The sequence below is a fragment of the Chelonus insularis genome, unplaced genomic scaffold (assembly GCF_013357705.1).
Source record: "Chelonus insularis isolate UGA/USDA-ARS -01 unplaced genomic scaffold, ASM1335770v1 scaffold_362_pilon, whole genome shotgun sequence".
Classification (NCBI taxonomy): Eukaryota; Metazoa; Arthropoda; class Insecta; order Hymenoptera; family Braconidae; genus Chelonus; species Chelonus insularis.
The window spans coordinates 609,963-629,377 of NW_023276793.1; the positions used below are offsets into that span (position 1 = coordinate 609,963).

General features: G+C 28.0%; 5 protein-coding genes across 16 annotated transcripts in view; 2 read left to right on the forward strand and 3 right to left on the reverse strand.

Annotated features, from left to right (window-relative positions):
- Positions 1-478: 478 nt before the first annotated feature.
- LOC118073598 (cytochrome P450 6k1-like) lies at positions 479-2,939 on the forward strand. Its single transcript, XM_035094204.1, has 5 exons — positions 479-1,309; positions 1,385-1,609; positions 1,918-2,195; positions 2,288-2,477; positions 2,558-2,939. Exons 1-5 carry the CDS (start codon positions 664-666, stop codon positions 2,719-2,721), a joined length of 1,503 nt encoding a protein of 500 aa, XP_034950095.1. The 5' UTR covers positions 479-663; the 3' UTR covers positions 2,722-2,939.
- A 635-nt stretch (positions 2,940-3,574) lies between these two features.
- mus101 (mutagen-sensitive 101) lies at positions 3,575-7,694 on the reverse strand. 4 transcript variants are annotated; one of them, XM_035094191.1, is made up of 3 exons: positions 7,413-7,694; positions 7,189-7,328; positions 3,575-7,109 (listed from the first exon to the last, which is right to left on the reverse strand). In XM_035094191.1, the coding sequence occupies exons 1-3, from the start codon at positions 7,521-7,523 to the stop codon at positions 3,593-3,595; spliced, it is 3,768 nt and encodes a 1,255-aa protein (XP_034950082.1). In that variant the 5' UTR covers positions 7,524-7,694; the 3' UTR covers positions 3,575-3,592. The 4 variants fall into 4 exon arrangements, with proteins under 4 accessions (XP_034950082.1, XP_034950081.1, XP_034950084.1 ...); XM_035094190.1 differs by having other exon boundaries at positions 3,575-7,112; XM_035094193.1 differs by lacking the exon at positions 7,413-7,694 and having other exon boundaries at positions 7,193-7,328.
- Positions 7,695-7,781: 87 nt separating this feature from the next.
- On the reverse strand, positions 7,782-11,521 carry LOC118073594 (protein MTO1 homolog, mitochondrial). 7 transcript variants are annotated; one of them, XM_035094198.1, is made up of 7 exons: positions 11,447-11,521; positions 9,999-10,248; positions 9,621-9,920; positions 8,334-9,544; positions 8,153-8,256; positions 8,028-8,082; positions 7,782-7,950 (listed from the first exon to the last, which is right to left on the reverse strand). In XM_035094198.1, the coding sequence occupies exons 2-7, from the start codon at positions 10,204-10,206 to the stop codon at positions 7,849-7,851; spliced, it is 1,980 nt and encodes a 659-aa protein (XP_034950089.1). In that variant the 5' UTR covers positions 10,207-10,248; positions 11,447-11,521; the 3' UTR covers positions 7,782-7,848. The 7 variants fall into 7 exon arrangements, with proteins under 7 accessions (XP_034950089.1, XP_034950088.1, XP_034950090.1 ...); XM_035094197.1 differs by lacking the exon at positions 11,447-11,521 and adding an exon at positions 11,286-11,401; XM_035094199.1 differs by lacking the exon at positions 11,447-11,521 and adding an exon at positions 11,180-11,251.
- Positions 10,190-11,039, reverse strand: LOC118073602 (MKRN2 opposite strand protein). The gene has a single exon (XM_035094213.1). The coding sequence runs from the start codon at positions 10,815-10,817 to the stop codon at positions 10,215-10,217; it is 603 nt and encodes a 200-aa protein (XP_034950104.1). The 5' UTR covers positions 10,818-11,039; the 3' UTR covers positions 10,190-10,214.
- Tpst (tyrosylprotein sulfotransferase) overlaps positions 11,499-19,415 on the forward strand; it is a 154,517-nt gene continuing 146,600 nt past the window's right edge. For all 3 annotated transcript variants that reach the window (XM_035094207.1, XM_035094208.1, XM_035094210.1), the window contains exon 1: positions 11,499-11,776. The gene's annotated coding sequence lies outside the window, so the exon portion shown is untranslated. The remainder of the gene's footprint in view (positions 11,777-19,415) is intronic.

Genomic DNA, 19,415 nt, shown 5'->3' on the forward strand with positions numbered 1-19,415 from the left:
GTGTCTTTGGGTTGTTGGAATTGTAAAATATGTTTATGCAGCGAATTATTAGTTATATAATAATTTTCAATAACACATTTCAATTAGCAATTATTATTAGAGACTTGTCATCTTTTAATGTAGTAAAGTACTTATTTCTTTGAACAAATAAATTCATCATTTAAACGCATTATGAAATGATTAGAAAGATGTTTAATCTTTATATCATAATTATTAAAGTTCAATTTGTAAATTTAATTAATAAAAATACTTACGATAGTATGTTATATTGATTGACTATTTCGATAATATCATTTTGTTCGATAACAATCATCTTAAATATGAATAAAAATTTAATATCTTGTTTACATACAGAATTCATTATTCATTCTCATGTTCTTTTTTTATCATAAATAGAGATTACTTGATTGCTATCAATTATGCGTTTCTTCGTCGACATACTAATGTTGTTTTTAAGTGATTATTAAATATCATCAAGACCATTTCATTCTTGATGTGCAAGTCAGTTGATAAACTTAGCTCTGTTTGACGCTGTAATGTGCACTTATCATCAGTATAAAGTGCAACTTACTTGAAGAAGGATTCTAGTTTTTTGATTATTCGATGATAAATGTTGTAACTATATACATATCTTCAGTAAACTCTTGATTAAAGTTTTCAATTATGAATAATTATTTTACTATTATTATAACAAGTGTAATTACTTTATTTATTTTTTTTTACTTTTGGGCTAAATATAAATTAAATTATTGGCAAAGGAAAGGAGTTCCAACACTTCCGACGAATATCATATTTGGAAATTTTAAAGATTCATTTTTTCAACGAACAGCTCCTGGATTTCTTTTCGGAGAACTTTATCATCAAGTTAAAAATGATCCACCTTACATGGGAATTTATATTATGTACAAACCATTTTTATTGCTTAGGGATCCAGAAATAATCAAACAAATGTTTGTAAAAGACTTTAATTATTTTCAAAATCGTTATTTTACTGCAAGAAATCGTAATGATCGTCTTGGCAGTGACAATTTATTTTCTATTCATAATCCTCAGTGGAAATATATCAGATCGAAAATATCTCCAGTATTTACAAGTGGAAAATTAAAACAGTTATTTGGTTTGATTGTTGAAACTTCAGATTTTCTTAAAAGTTATTTAGATGATCAATTCAAAGAAGATGTAAATGGAATAAAGTCAATTGAAGCAAAAGAAATGAGCAAAATGTATACCACTGATGTTGTATCGAGTGTAGCTTTTGGTGTTCGTACTAATTCTTTTGAAGTTCCTACACCCGAGTTCTATTCACGCAGTAAATAATATGATAAAAAATTCTAAAAATCATTAATAGTATATTTTTAAATAAATTATTTCCATTTTTTTATAGGTTCACGTAAACCAACTTTATTAACAGCAGTACAATTTTTTGGCATGTTTTTTTTCCCCAGCTTATCACAACTATTTAGATTTTCCTTTTTTGGAGAAAATACTGATTTTTTCCGAAATGTATTTTGGAGTTCATTGAATGCTAGAGAAGAATCAAAAACTGAAAGAGGAGACATTATTGATAGTTTAATTAAGCTAAAGACTGAAAAGCAAGAATCAATTTTTAGTAAGTATTAATACTTGAAAAAATACATAGGTGTATACACAGAGAAAAATTAAGTAAAAATTTTCTGGCGTTCAGGGTAATTGCGGTACACTGAACGGAAAAAATAAAATTTACTACGAAATATAGTTTAATTTGTCTCTCCACTTCTTAGATATTCTTATCTTGGAGGATGAATTCTATTATTTTTATGCAGTGTACCATGATTACCGTGTGCATCGGATAATTTTTATTCAATTTTTCTTTTTGTATATAAGTCAACTATAATGCTTATTATTTTTCTTTATGTATATATTTTATTTTTCATACAGAATTTGAAGGTGACAGTTTAGTTGCCCAATCAGCAATTTTCTTCATAGCAGGATTGGAATCGAGTTCAACCACAATAGCATTTGCACTTTATGAATTGGCAAGAAATCCAGAAATTCAAGATCGTGCAAGAAAAGAAATTCGTGAAAACTTGAAGGAGAATGGATTAACATATGACTCAGTAAATAATATGAAGTATCTCATGCAAATTATCAATGAAACTTTAAGACTCTATCCACCAGCTCCAATACTCGATCGAGTTGCTGATGATGATTATCAGGTAAAATTTTAATTTTATTTTTATGATAATCTATTATGATTAAATCGATAATCATCGAAAGAATAAATTAAGTTATTTACATACTTTTCTAGATTCCTAACTCAAACGTAGTTATAGAAAAAGGAACTGCAGTTTACGTAGCACTACCAGGTATACAGAAAGATCCAAAGTATTTTCCTAACCCAGAACAGTTTGACCCAGATCGATTCAGCGAAGAAAATAAAAATAAAATACCATCATGTACATTTATGCCTTTTGGTGAAGGTCCTCGTATTTGTATAGGTATTTTTAGACATTTTTTAAAATTATCAATGTGTTGACATTATTAATATATAACTACTAGTTTTAATTATCATGTATAGGTGCAAGAATTGGACTACTCCAAACAGCAATCGGTTTGATTAGAATTCTCGAAGATTATCAAGTCACTGTGAATGATAAACATAAAGTAAAAATAGACACACGGATTTTTTTTACACTACCAATGAATGGGGTTCATCTATTTTTTAAGAAAATTAATACTTAATAATTATTTACAAAAATTGTTATTATATTTATCATCAATTTATTAAACGAAATATTAATTTTTTTTATCAATATTAAATTAAAATCAATATTCAGTGAGATAGGTGATTGTTTATAGAACATGACTTTTGTTTATTATCAGTTATCAGTTGAAAGAAAGATCTTGTATCTTATCTATATTATTGAAAGAATAATTCATTTATAAAATTTATTATCTTCATCTCTTGTTTTCCTGTTAAATAATTTTTGATGTAAGTACTTGTAATTAATAAACTCTTTTAATCATTGAAGTGTTCTATTAATAAAAGATATTCAATTCAAACTTTGTAAATAATATCAGTAAATTTAACGAGAGAATGTCAATTTGTAAAATATAATCCTATTATCATTAAATAGTATTCATTTCTTTTGGCAGAAATTGAATAATCAACATTAACAAACATGACATACATACAAATATTATTATTAAAAAATTCAATAAAATATCTATACATAAATAGTTAATACGGCAATATTTATAAACTTTTAACAAATGATATATTGACACAAACAACTGTTTTCTTATTTATACCATCATGAATTTATTCAAAACTCAGCCTTTAATAAAAATTTAACTTGGTAGAGCTAATACAATTATTTTTAAATACAACTAATTATTAAATCTAGAATGGTAAATAATTATTGTGTGATCATATGCGACCGTTTTTTACAAATTTGATTAATTGAATTTTTTATTCTTTATTCTGTTTATAAAAATCATTCTATTATTTAATAATTATAAATCTGATTATAAAGAATAAATTTTTACATAATATAAGACTTTTTTTTAAATAATTAATTTTTTTATTGTACAAAATAGTTAATTTTTTCATTTATTTCAATAATTCTTTAGGTAAAAGTGGAAAATATTTTTTAAATTCTGGTATAACATGATCTTTAGGATCCGAATAATCCATCGTTAAAAATTTATTTAAATACGTTGGAACATAACATAAAATACCTTTGCTGGCAAGCATCGCCCAATCAACAGGCTGTTCTAATTGATTCATTTGTATAAAACAATGTGTAACTTTCTTACCGTTAGGACTATTATATGGAGGTTTTGCTTCTACAACTGTACCTCCACCAGCTTTAATAAGCCTTTCAAAGGTTGCATATTTCTCTTTAGAAACCATTAGCATCGCTACCATATCATGAAATGCACCAGAATTTTTTCCTGATAATTTAATTCTCCATTTGTGTGCTGCTAAAGCTAGTTGCCTTTCTTGTTCATTATCTAACTCAGAAGCGTATATACTTCGTGGGTTTCCCCATTCAAATTCGTCTTCATCAATAAACTTTCCAGCTTTCTCACATTCTCGAACATAGGAGCAATGAAGAATCCATTTACCCGATGCAATACTCCCTACCATTTTCTCATTCCTCGTTGGTCTAAGGCATAATAAATGTGTTGCTGTAATATCAAAGTTTCCGACAGTTGAAACTTCTCCCCCTAATTCCTTTATAATTTTCTCATAAAGTGCTCGTTCTTTTAAACCTGATAGCATAAACTTTCGCGTTAATGTCTGATTGCTATGCTCATGGTTCAATTGCGATGTCGTTTCTTCATGAATAGTCTGACCACCAAATGATTTGAGAGAGATATGAGGATGAGGATCTTCCCATCCAACACTTTCTGGTTGTGTAGCGGGCATATAATTGTTGATATTATCTGTAGCTTCTGCAAAAACTTTCACATTGTCACCATGTAATGAAAATCTACTTTCGGAATTCGATGTTGCTGCTTGAAATACTTTATTCATTTGTTCAAGCTGCTCACTTATTTGATTTTTTCTGGTAGGACTTGATTCTTCTGTGAATGACAACTGTTTAGGTTCTAAAGGCACAATATTGTGAGATGGTTTATCTGTATCACTTTCTAAGTCATGATGATTATCTTGAGAATTAGATAAATTTTGATTTTGAGATATTGATTCACTTAATTGGCTGGAATCAAGAGGTTTACGCATTGCTGACCAAACTCGTCGTTTAAGCTCCGTTAAAGGAGTACTAACTCTACGTTGCTTTGCTGGAGGTTCTTTTACATCTGGAATATCATCAATCCATTTAGCCCATGCTTTTCGAGTATCTGGTGATGGGTTCGGTTTAAAAATTTGTCCATAAGGTGTATTAGGTGTTGCTACATGGAAAGGGGAATTAGCCATATTTTGTTGTTGAGATAAATTCAAACGTTTATTAATCAAAGGTGTGTCAATTCCTGGCGTTTGAGTTAATTGTCTTTTAGGAGTAAAAATTTGTCTGGTTGGAGTACTTTTTGGCGGACCCATTGTTAAAGATTGTGGTTCATCTTGTGGCCTTTCTGGAGCCATTGTTTCACCAACAAGGTAAGGTGTTTCATCAACTCGACAGAGTTGATTTAAACAAGCTCGAAGCCATTCTCCAGTTACGGCTGGAAGATTCCATCTTACTGCAGCATTATATTTATTTCCCATTGGTAGAGTACAAATCAAATGTGTTCCAGCGTATTGTTTTTTTTCAATATTAGTCCTCTTAGCAAATGAATCTTGATGCATAGCTCCTAAAGAGACAGCAAGATGTGTTAAATAAATTCGTTCGGCACCAGTATAACCACTAGTGGCTACTACACAATCTTTTAATGGGTTCACACCCTCTGGAACCAATATTGGTCGATGATAATATTCAATATCCACTAATTTATCACTATCAATACAATGATCTATAAAAAGATTTGTCACTATTTCATTCACTGTATGTTTTAATTTTGCTCCAGTTATGGGAACCACTCCGAAATCAGGAATACCTGAGAAAGAATTTGAAACTAATTTTCCACCAAGCCCAGAAATACTTGTTATTACTATACAACTTTCTTCTTCATTAAAACCAGTTACAAAAAATTTTAATTTTTTAAATATTTGTTCAGTTACAGAACAACTTTGACTCAATGGAATTGAACTTACATTATCAGGTCCATCATTTAATGATGGCCTTTGATTAACTAAAGTTGTTGCATTGTTTTCTATATTCAATGACCTATTTACTTCTAAAGCAGTTCGATCAGAAGTTTTGTTAAGATATTGTTGAACAATATCTGGCTCATCATTATCGTTTATATTATCAGCCGGTGGAATTTGATCTATATTGAATTTAGGCACTGGGGGTTTTTTAGATTTTAATAATTGTAAACTTTTTTTGCTTAATGGAGATGCTGGTTCTGTTATCTGAGTATTTATATTTTCTTTTCTCGGCAAAATAAAATCATCTTCAGGTGCTGGTTTTTTCAATTTCATACTCTTTTCTAACCAATTAACAGTTAAAATATGAGGATTAATTCCTTTAGATTGAATTAATTTCAATTCATTATTAGCTTTGTTAGGATCTCCAACAAGAACATGGGTTAAAGAGTCTGAAATATCATCAAATCTTGTTGCACTTCCAACATTTAATATTCTGCTAATTTTATCTCTGTGTTGAGGAACAAATCCAGCTAAATAAATATTACAACCGTCTAGGAAAGGCCCTGCTTTTTTTGCTTCTTTTATATCTAATTTATCCACAACTGAAAAACTTGGTACAAAATCACGTTGTCTTGATTCAATATTAGAACTGACAGTACTTGACATGGTTTCTTCTACATAATTGCGATTAGTTTCACATGGAATTGTGCTAACATTGGAACAATTTAATGTTATTTGGTGCATTGAGCCACGCTCTGGAGTAGAAGACATAGCTTTTGAAGATGGAGTAATTATGTAGTCAGCAATTGGTAAAGAATATCCAACATCAATACATTTGAACAGCCATTCTATTTTAACACATGGAATATTATTTTGGAATGCGAATTTGAGTTTAGCACTGGAAGATATATATTCCTTTGCTATCACTAATTTTACTTTAGAACCATCAAGATCCCCCATATATGTGCCTCCATTTTCAGTTATAAATTTTCGAACTTCTTCTTTTTGACGTTTTCCTAAGTTAGTCGTTGTCACTACCAAATTCAGAAAAATTGGACATTTATATTGATCAAATATAGGTTCTGTTGCTTTAATGAAACTGGTCAGGTTCATTTCCCACACCTTATGTACCCACTCGTCTGTATATATAGATATTCCAACTTCAGCAGCTCTTTCATATTTTTTCGACAATACAGAATCTGTTACTAGATGAGTAATACATCCACGAAGTTCTTTTATAAAAATTCCACCCATATATTCTACTTTTTGACGAATTTCTTCTTTGGTTTTCTGGCAGAATCCTGAAGCACACACTACCATATCTCTCATTGCTGTTGTAAAAACTGGACTCGTTCCCGAAGGAACAGGCTCCCCAGTTAAAAAGCATCGCAGCAAACATAAAGGTCCTATAATTCTGCTAAAATTCATTTGAAAAAATAAAGTATAATTATTATCCATTAAATATTTTTTGATTAAATAACCTTAAAACTTACAAACATTTAAAGTTTTGCAGTTTTTCAAATAACATTCCTTGAAATTCTTCAATCACAAAAATATCAGTTTTTGTAGGACTTAAATTATAGCATTCTTTTTCACATATCCAAGTTGGCTCTAACTCATTTTCTTGGCATTTCTACAATCAGAACCATTTAAAGGGGTTATAATAAGTGATGTTTTAAAATGATTATTTTTTAAATAATAATTTCGATAAACTTACATTAAAAGCTTCCCACATGTCATCAGAACATTGTTCAGCACTTTCATATTTTGATAGGACCACAAAATAAATGTTTAACGTACCTTCAATATGACTAAATTGACTTGCCATTGTATGAAAAAATAAAACAAGATATCAATAAAATAAAACAATTTTTTCATCAAAATGATTTTGATCTAGTTAATTTCCATCAAAAAATACTTATAAAATACATTGTTGTGTTAAAAATTCACAATTTTTTCACAATGTAACGGATGATTTGTTGGCGCGTTTTTAACTACTAATCGCCATTTAATGTCGGTAATAAAGGTATTTTGATGACCATAATTGAGCACGAGTATTTAAAAAATTTCATATATGTATATTTAATTTTTTTTAAATAATTTGTATTATTAATCTATACATATTTACACATACATTAAAATAAAAGAATTAATTAATTATGTTGTAGATTAGAAACTCGATGATTTCGCAATCGAAAAACAAGATGCAATATTGCAGCTGGAGTGACACCTGGTAATCTTGTAGCTGCTGCGATCTAAAAAAATAATGAATTATTAGTAGTAGTAAATGTACTGTTAATATGTGAATAAAATTTATCATTTGATTACTTACCGTTTGTGGTTGTGCTGCCATCAATTTTTCCCTGACTTCTGTAGAAATACTAATTCTAAAAATAGACATGTTTATATAGAAAGTAAATTTTTATTAGAATTTTTTTTTATAGATTTCTTACTCACGTTTGATAGTCAAAATTTTCAGGAATGACCATTTTTTCGTTTTTTTTGACTTCTTCAATATGATTCAATTCTTCTTGAATACTATGATAATATAAAGTTTCAATCTAAAAACATTTAACCGCAAATTATAATTGCAAAAACTATTATACTGCAGAAACTGCTAATATAAGGTTTAAATTACCTCTATTCGCCGAGCCAAAGTGTGACTATAGTCGATGTGATCAAACTCACAAGGAAATAATTTTATTATATCTTCAAAAGAGATCATGCCATTAGCATGGGCAAGAATCATGAATGCACTTTTATGTGTTCCTATTTTACATGGAATCATAGGAAATTGTTCTAACCAAAACATACTAGGTTTCTTAATTGATTCAAGTATTTCAAGAGTTTCTATAATTTGTAATTTCATTTTTTCAGTTTTTTCAAATCGTATTTTAGATACACATCCAGTTTCATATCCTTTTGGAGTCAATCTGAGATCAGCATTATCTGGTCTAAGAGTTAAGCGAAATTCAGCACGACTAGTAAACATTCGATAAGGTTCAGAAGTTCCTCGTGTTGTTAAATCATCAATTAAAACTCCAATATATCCATCAGTACGATTGATAATTAATTTTGGTTTATTTAAAACTTTAGCTGCTGCATTTGCGCCTGCAACAATTCCTTGCGCGGCAGCCTCTTCATAACCAGTTGTTCCATTTATTTGTCCAGCAAGAAACAGACCAGGCAGTTTTTTAGTTTCTAATTCCTGTGTCAGTTCTGTTGGATCAACAAAATCATATTCGACTCCGTACCCTGGTCGTACGATTTTAGCTTGGTGTAATCCGGTAATACAATTGACTAATTCTTGTTGTTTATCAGCTGGAAGAGTACACGATAAGCCACCAGGATAAATAATATCAGATGATAATCCTTCTGGCTCAAGCCAAATTTGATGAATTGGTGATTTGAATTTTAATATTTTACTTTCAATACTTGGACAATATCTGGGGCCATTGATTTCTTCGGTAACGTGTGAATTGCAATGTAAATTATCTTTGATTATTTTTGAAACTTGTTCATTTGTATGCGTTAAATAACAGCATAATTGATCTTTTGGTGATATCCAAACTTGATCGTTCATGAATGAAAATGGCGTCGGATCTGCATCTGGTGGGTTGACAGTGCATTTAGAAAAATCTATCGTAGATTTTAATAAACGTGGAGGAGTTCCAGTTTTTAAACGACCCATACGAAATCCTAATCGTTCAAAAGTATTGGCTAATTCAATACTTGGTTCATCTCCAACTCTTCCAGCAGGTCTTTTTTCTAGTCCAATATTTATTTGACCTTTCAAAAACGTTCCTGTTGTTACAACCACTGCCTCTCCAAAAATTTTTGTGCCATCCTCTGAAAAATAGCCGAAATGTAATGAATTAAAGTAAAGTTTTATCAAATCAATCCAAAATACATCATTTTAGCTCACTCAAAATTATTCCACAACACTTTGGTGAATCGCCTTGTAGTATAAGATCTTCAACAGAAGATTCACATATTTGTAACTGAGGAATCTTGAATAATTCATCTTGAAGATGTTTTTTGTACAGTGAACGATCAATTTGAGCTCTAAGACCCCAAACTGCTGGTCCTTTTCGACGATTAAGAATTTTATAATAAATACCAGATAAATCACAAATACGACAACAAAGACCGTCAAGAGCATCAACTTCTCGCATTAAATTTCCTTTGCCAATTCCACCGAATGAAGGATTACAGGACATTTCACCTAAAAATCAATTTTATTAATTCAATTATTATCAGTTATTTTATTCTAAATGAATTTATATATCATAAAAATTCGTACCAATTGTACTTTTTTTATGAGTGACAAGAAGAGTCTTAGCTCCCATCCTAGCTGATGCAGCACAAGCTTCTGTTCCTGCATGACCTCCACCAATTACAATCACGTCAAATTTACTCTTATCATCATGAGTTAATGTTTGAATATTTCTACAATATATTTGTCTCGTTTTTACGTTAAACAACGTTGCTTTTAATTTTTGTAGATACATAATTACTTTTATGCAATATAATATGGTTTACTTTTTAGACTTCTGTAAATATATATATACTTTAATGTGTACCGTAATCTTGGTAGAAGAAGTTTTTCAAAAACTTGTTCTTTTGTAACAAAATTAAAATCTTTAAAGTTCAATTTTTGTAAAAATTCTATGATAAAGTTATAGCAATTCATTGATTGTACATTGTAGTTACATGAATTCCATTTATTATTTTCTATCAAAGAGAATAATGTTTGATCCCAATGAATATACCATGATTCGGGGATGATATGAACAACAATACAATCTAACCAGTCTGAAAAATTATTTACTGTTATGCCTCGGTGATCAAACTCATACAAATGACCTATTGAGTTAACTATTCCTATGTGCATATCTTTTGAAAGATTATAATCATTACAAAATGTTCCTTGAGTTGGTTTTAGTACTATCGACGGTGGATCATCAGCAGCTTTTTTACAACAATATGGTAGAACAAATGGTTCAATATAACTTTCAGATAAACTACAGTTACACAAAGGACAAGTATCAGGAATCGTTTTACAAAATACTGACTTAGATTTACAATGTTTGAAACATAAGATTGGAAACGAATTATTCATTCTTGATACTAATCACGGTGATTTTTATACAGTAATTACAATCGATACATTCAACAGATATTGAATGACCATATAATTATGTTTAATAATAACTCATTGATTTTTATAAGTCTCTTTAAGTTATTCGGCACACGTTTTACAATTTAATTTTGGAAAGTATGAAACTAAAGAACTTTGAATTGAAATTGTTATTCTGTGTAGGGTAAATTTTTTTCTAAATTAATTGTGTATCACCATTGCCTTTATGTTATTAATGAGGTTATAAATTTTTTACACAATATTTAAAATAGTTTTAGAGCATATTAACACTACAAAATGTTCAATAAAACTTTTACATTTTCACTTTAATTTATTAATATTACCAAATTCATCACAATACATTTAATTAGAGCATTTTAATAATCGAAAAGCATTGACTGTTAATAACGTTTTATCAAATGAAACAGGTTGGAAACTGATTTGACTAACCTGTTTTATTTGTTTTGTTATTGATTTGATTGAAGATAAAGTTTGAACTAAGAAATATACAGAAATTTCTTAATCGATTTAAGACTATTAATTTGATCATTAAATCTAAAAATTACTCTGCTTCAATAAATTTTAAAAATAAAATTGAAATCTATAATTACTTCACGTAGTATAAGATGGCGTTGCTATCGAAACGGACTCCGCGTGACTTTACGGCTTCACAGTATCAGTTGAAGTTGATTCCCGGTATAGAGTGGTTGTGTTTATGTGAGTTGTAACTCGTGCAATATTATTATTTTTATTTTGTGCAAGTGTAGCTTTCTGATTATGTTAATTATTAACTTCACGTGTTTCTTTTGTGTTTAGTTTTGTTTGCTATTGTTTTTTTTAAATAAATTATCGTTTAATTAATGAGCTAAAGACGTCATCGGACCTTTCTGGAGTGAAAGGAATATCTAATCGTGCCCTGGAGTGCTGGAACATCGTGACCGGTAAGTTTAGGTTACATTCACATTTCTTCTATATTTATTATTATCATATTTCTACACTTGTTTAAAATCTATTTGTGGTCATTTTGAGGTTACTCTTCTAAGTTTGTGCGGTATTAGATCGGTTGAATGAAAAAAACACGTGTGTTGAGCTTCAGAGTAGGAAAGAGTAAACTCGTTCAGTTTCAAAGGTGACTGACACCTGATGCGTCAATGACCACGCATGTGACTAGTGCATCTTGACCTTGTCTTGCGAAATTGTATCACTGTTTCTTTATTAATTATATTTATTTTATTTCAAGTTTTGATTACATTTAAAATTGTCAAGTTGTGATACAACACAGTTAAAATTTTTTTATTAACTTGACATAGTCAATATATGATCATTATCACTAATTTTATTATTTAGTTATTTTATTTTAATTGAATATTTTTCAAATTTAATAATGATTTTTGTTTACACAAACATTTGTACTAGAAATTTTTGGACATAAAAATACCAAATTTTCTCTGTAGATAAGAAAAATTAATTATAGATTAACATATTTAACGAAAGCTTATTGCTTAATATGTATCATTCGTTATCAACTTTATTGATCAAATATTTCATTTTATAGTAAGTATAATCACTGAAGCTAAAATTTTACAACAATGAAAAAAACGAGAGAAATACATACGATGTTCTAGTGAAAAATTCGTCATTAATCAGACAACATGTTATCGTAAACATCCTTTGATTTGGATTCTTCGTGGAAATTTTCACGTTCGTGAGTAATTTTGGAGTTATCACAAGTAATTATTTCACTAGGGCCACTTTTAAGTTGTATCAAGCTTACTTGCAACAACTCAAATTTTACTATCGAATAGAAATATTTTTACTCCTAAATTTCGAAACGTGGACTTGTCATTTTTGCACTTACATTTAGTGAAAAGATTCTCTCCGTGTACAACATCAATTTACATAACGTGAAATATTTTTCGTTTATAAATACAATGATTCATACATTTTTTATAGTATTATATAAGAAATAAAACTATAAAATGAGAAAAAAAATTAATTTTTCTTAAATTAAGGAATACATTATTAGTATTCATAGTTATGTATCAATTTATGATTCACAAATAACATAGCAATATTATAAATAACAGAAAGATATGTTCTTCAATAAACAAACTTTTTAGAATTTTAGAAAATATTATCGATGTAGTTTTATGGTAAAGAATAGTTCGCAATACTTGATAAATTATTGTTATCGCAGTAATTATTGGAAGTTATAGTTTGAAAAATATTTTATAGCGCAAGTTTTCTAGCTAGAAAGATTTATCTATTTACACATGCTTCTGTATGTTACATTAAATGTGAAATTTAGCAGAAAAAAAAGTAATTTCCATAAATTTCGTGTTATAATGTTAATTATAAAGTCGATTAAATTTGAATATAAATAATGATACTTTATGCTCACAATGAAGGGCGATAATCTTAAACGAGAAGAAAAAAAAACTTTTGAAAAAAGAGAAATTTGCAAGGACAGCAAAATCTGATAAGCCATTTTGCAAACTCTAGCAAACGTGTCGGATTTTGCAAACAGAGCGAGAAGCAATACGTATAGTTTTCCTACATAGAGAGATTATGTACGAGATTAATTAATTATTCATTAAATCATTGTATACGAAGCTTAGATAGATTTCACACACATGATACTGTGATATGATATTATATTAGTATGACTGTAGAGCCATTTTTACATTCGCTTTTCTTGAGCAGGTATTTCTAGTTTTATTGAGTTTCCACTTCTTTTATAGCAATATTTGCAAACACTTGTAGCCTTGAAATTTTCTGTAAACACTCGGACAAATAATTGAAGTTATGTTTAGTTACATAAAGAGAAAGAAATAAATAGTTGATTGCATTTTTTGTTACCACTTATCACACATAGTTTTGAATATTTATAGAACGTTTTCTTTCATTATTTTCTTTTTTTCGAAATCTGCATGTTAGCTATTTGATCAAATTATAATATAATATAATGATTACGTTTTGTTTACTGAATGCAGATAGATTTTAGTTTTCCAGAAATATTTGATAAAATCGTTAAACCATGTCCATTTGTGTTAAATTGGAAATTTTTAATATCCTTGTTATATATATTTTCAAAGCTATTTCCATAGCTAAAAAAAATTATTAACAATTTTTATTCAGTTTAGTATAAAAGGTCTCTAAAGATGTTTTTAATGAAAAAATTGAGAATAATAGAATCCACATGATACAGAGATATCGATATTGGATAATAGAAATAAATGGACAAGCATGTAAACAGATTTTTATAATGTCTCTTAATTAAGTTTGGTGATGTTCGTGTTGATTTTTATCAAGTAAATCATTTCCTCGAGTAGTGGCACGAAATATCCGTTTGATGGCAATCGAGACTTAACTTCCTACAACTATCGACGTAGAAGCGTCAACGGAAATTTCAATATTGAGTGCGAGTAAAGAGAGAAATAAGAGATATATAGTACTGTTACATAAAGTATGATATATATAACAGTAGTAGCAGTAGATGGAGTAGGTACGAATCTAGTGGAACCCGATGATTTTCTGATCGGTCCAACGCTTCTGCCTCTTGACGGGAAAAAAGCAATCAAGAAAATATCGTCAATATAGCTCCTATTCGTGTAACGAACCGGCGATGCGCAAAGTCAAATTTCCAGTAGAAGAAAAATAGTAATTGGAAGCATCTAAAGATTCAATTTTATAGCACCAGTGTGTTTTTAGTTTTTTTTTATCGGCGAAAATTTTTATTTTCTTTTGAAAATTGCTCAATAAATATTGGTAATACAATTTTTCAATTATAAAATTCGATTGCATCATGTCGATAAAGATTAGGATGAAAGTGCTATGAAAGTCGTAGATTTAGCTTGGAAACATCTGGTTTAGTATCTGAGTATATTCTCTGGCGGTTTTTACTTGCTTGACTGACGCCAACGCTATTGAATTCATGACCAGCGGCAATTTTTTTTACTTTTTGCGTCTATAGGATATCTTCTATCCTTATATTTATGAGTATATCATCTAAATTTTACTTCCTTCCGTTTTATCCTTACAATATCGACCAACTTTTCTTTCCGTTCTCCATCTCACTTACTTTGCCACAAGAAATATAACATATTATGTCACCTGAATTCACAGAAGTTTTTACAATAAATCCTTTATTGTAAACCATATAAATCTAGATTTTAATAATAAATATTGCAATAAAATTTCCAAAAAATATCCTACATGTAAAAATTATGTAACTATATTTTGAATAATCATAATTTATATTGAAAAACCTAATATTAATTATGGAATTAATTTTTTACTTTAAACATACAGAGTATAGAGGACAGAAGGGTAAAGTAAAACGCACACAGGCAAAGTAAAAGCAACACGAGAGAATTCACTAATTTATCAGAATAAGCCTAAAAACACTTATTGCGCTTTTTGTTTATCAATTTTTCAATATATTGACCTATTGGATGATTTACGTTTTTTCTTCGTATTATACTTGACCCTTCCTTCTTCTATATAACATTATTTTGAAATCGATTTAACTGACAATGGTTTATTAATATTTCATTTTATTTTATTAAAAATTTTCTAAATAACATATGTACCTCAAATTCTGTACTGAAGAATGCTCAATTAAAATTGAAAGTAATTGAACTGAGACATAAAAATAAAAAAAAATTATAAACTAGTATTTACTCACAAATTGATTTGAGTTTATAATGATATATGTATAATAATAGAAACAAAATTAAAAAATTATTAGATATTAAACTATTATTTTATTAGATAATTTCATCTATTCTTTGAAATTTTATTTTATTTTTAATTAAAGAGTTATTAAAATAGAATTCAACTGACAGCATAATAATTAAATCATTTAAAATTTTTTTGAATGGAATTAATAACATATGTAGAATATAAGAACTAATTATTTTCTGAGTATTTACTAGGAATTTACTAAGTAGTTGAGTTATTTAATTGTATCACAGTTATCAGGCATTAGATAGTTACATGTTACTAAATTAATTAAATTTATCCTTTCATTGTTGTTTAATGTTTTTTTCGAACAGCTTTCGTAAAGTTAATGAATAATAGTAATTATAAATTAATTAATATAAGAAAATAAATTATTTAATATGTAATATGACGAGTTCATGAAAAGTGACAAACATCACTATAATACTGAAGAAAGTCGTTGCAAAATGCAATAATTGTTTAATTACCGAATATTTCAGTGATTATCGTATAATGCAGAAGTTCTTTATGGAAAGTCGTATTCTACTTGTGTCAGATCAGAAGAAATGTTTCTCACTTAAAACCGGATGTGCTGTAATATACTTCTCAAGAAACGGAGTGAGATCAACGACCTGTATCTTGTAGTCAATTATAATCTAGGTTTCGTGTTATTCTTCTTATAAACTATTTATGTTCTCTAAATTTATTAATTGGCTATTCATACTACTATATATCGTATATCTAATATAGAAATTAGGGTTGATGATAGAGAGAGTAAGGAAATTAATTCGAAAATTATAGAGACACCATGGCTTTGAACTCAATTAAGTAGTCTATTATGACAGAATGCACATCATAAAGTACAGACAGATGTAGGAATATATATGATAATTGTCTTGAATAAATTATTCAGTAGATTTGAATATAGCTAAAATTAATTAATCTTTCATTTGCTTTAAATGTTATACATTATTGTTGTAGAAACATCATTCATTGAATTAGAAAATTAATTATTATTTTGTTCGTTAGTTCAAAAAATATTCTAGTTATTATTTTGCCAATTAGCCACATAAAAATTGCTGGAGTATGAACAGAATTCATTCATCACTTTATTTATGACATATCATGTTGCTTAGTACTTATTTATGTATAGATGGTCTGCATGTATTCTGGTTTATGATGAGACTATAACTGAATCTAAGTTTATGATATTTTTCTAATAATGTTCATATTTTGTATTTAATTATAATTAAGACTGATTTGAATTTAAAAAATATTACATAGTTTAAGCGTAATGGGCGTCAATTTATAAGAGTTTTTCAGGCTGTGAGGACATACTTCTCTATCTTTTATTTTCGAAAAATTAAAGATTATATTGTATTTCATTTAATTATCAATATTATTCACTATTATTAAACTTCATATGCATTTATAATAATTATTAATAAAAGTTAAATCGGTTAATTATGGAATCCTTAATGATATTGAATCTCCTCTAATCAGCTTTGGATTTATCAATGTATTCAATAAATTCTACAATTATTGATAATAAGGCCGATTTAAATAAAGGGAAATTAAATTTCGAAGAATCTTTTGTTTGCAAAACTAAAGATAGAAGTAAGAGCTGTAATTATACAAATAGATGGATTTAACTTGCTTAAATCATTTATAATTTTTCTAAATGTTACAAAGAAGAAATAGTAAGGGAAGGTGCGGTAAAGTGGAACACCAATAAAAAACGTCAATTAAAAATTAACCATTATATTTAATATTATAATTGTTAATAGTTCGTTTTAAAACTGTGTTATGTAAATAAAGACAAATTTGAAAGATCAAGAAATAATTAATTTAGTCATTTTATGGAATTTAAATTTTTAATGTTTGAATTACGACTTGATAAGCAATAATGTGACAATCATCGAATGATTTATGAAGTATAGATTCTACAAAAATATAGACATTAGTTACAACACTATATTCATAACTATTTTTCAATAGTACATTGTGCTGATAAGTATCATCACGGCTGTATTACAACATATACAATGATGCTACCAATCAATAACAATGAATATTTGTTCAAAAATGATATGTTAATTGTTAATAAATGAATATTTCTAATTATAAAATACATATATAATAAAATTTTGAATATTATTATTACTGAATACGAAACTTTTGGTGAAGGTAACCTAATTTTTCTAAATAGAAAATTATCAATTATTTATTTTGAAAGGAAATTTTTTTCCATAAGTTGTTTTCTCGATTAAAGAAAATATGAAACATTATGATAAAATTAAAGAACACGATATTTATAAAAAATTATGAAGCTATCTATTGTATAAAATATTGAAAAATAATTTTGATGCAAAATAAGCAGGAAAAAATATCAGAACAAAAAAAAATTCATTGTTATTGTTCGTATATAATCAGTCGATTGAAAATTCACCTGAATTCATTTTCAAAGTTTATTCTAGTGTAAAGAATTAATTCAATAACGGGAAAATATTAAAATTATAATATTATAAAAAACTTATCTTCAAATATCTAAGCATATTTATTGAATTAGAAAATTTATTTTAAATAACGATCAATACACAAAAATAAAAAAATTGTGTACACTATTTTTAAAAAGTCAATATTCGAGGTTTTTTCATATTTCATAAATATTTTTGGTTAAAAGAACAAGGTAAAATTTATCAATAAATAACTTGGTACAACTCGTTCAAATAAATGGGTTGAATGTCACAATTTATTGATAGATTATTTTTTACTTCTATTACCAATTCCAGTTGTAAATTAACATACAATGTGTGTATGTTTGTTTGCGTATTTACCAATACTCTATCTCTTATGCTTACCAAAATTTGTGTAACATTTGTGGTAGCCCTGAGTGATATGAAGGTTTCTGTGTGAAGATGAATGTAACAACTCTGTTTAGTTGGGTAATGGAATGGAATTTGATTTATCAACTTCTGTATCAGAATTCCACAAAATATTGATGATATTTTTGAAGGTTTGTGTTTATAATTGGACTGTTGAATTGTTGATTAACCAGAGGATCAAATGAAACTTTGAGATTGCAGGTCGTCTAAAGGGATCAGATGATTGACGTTGAAACTTACCTTGGGTAATAGTCAGTAAGCATGATTGCTTATAGCGATACGACAAGTGTTCATCAGGCACATGAGTCAGGGAGTAGGCTCGTTATCGTATCCGTTTGTAGGAGAACTGTTTAGTTAACTCAAGTTGAGATCGATAGCTTTGCGTTTAGTATTAAGTTCTCTAATATGAGGTTTCCTTTATAGTTATTAGTTTACTGTACTTAGAAATTATATTATTTTCAATTTGAGAAGTTAAAAAAGGCCTCCTTAAGTTTCTTTGAAAAAAAAACAATGACTTAAGTACGATAAAAATTGAATCATTTATTGAATATTTATCGTTAAATTAAATTATTATTAAAGTAGTTGTTTTTAGTGTCAACAATCGCAATGAGTAAAAATTATTGATAATTCAGTGACTTAAGACCTTGATGTGTTGGCTGGTAACCAAAATAATAATGATTTATTGACATTTTAAGTAATGAAATAGAAACTTTATAATTTCATAACAATAAGGTTTTGTTCGTATTTTTTTTTTAAATAAAAATTTTCAATGTTTTGTTGTATGTCTCAACCGTACCTTGCCTCTAGCAAGTAGCAAAATTCCTAGACATGTATAACCTAACTAAATAATTGATAAAATCAGTTCAATGAATGATTTATGTCAGGAGATGAAATTTCATCAACAGAATAAAAATAGATCTGAGCATACTTTGTCTGTTCTAACACAATGAACTTCTCATTAGTAATTGTTTAT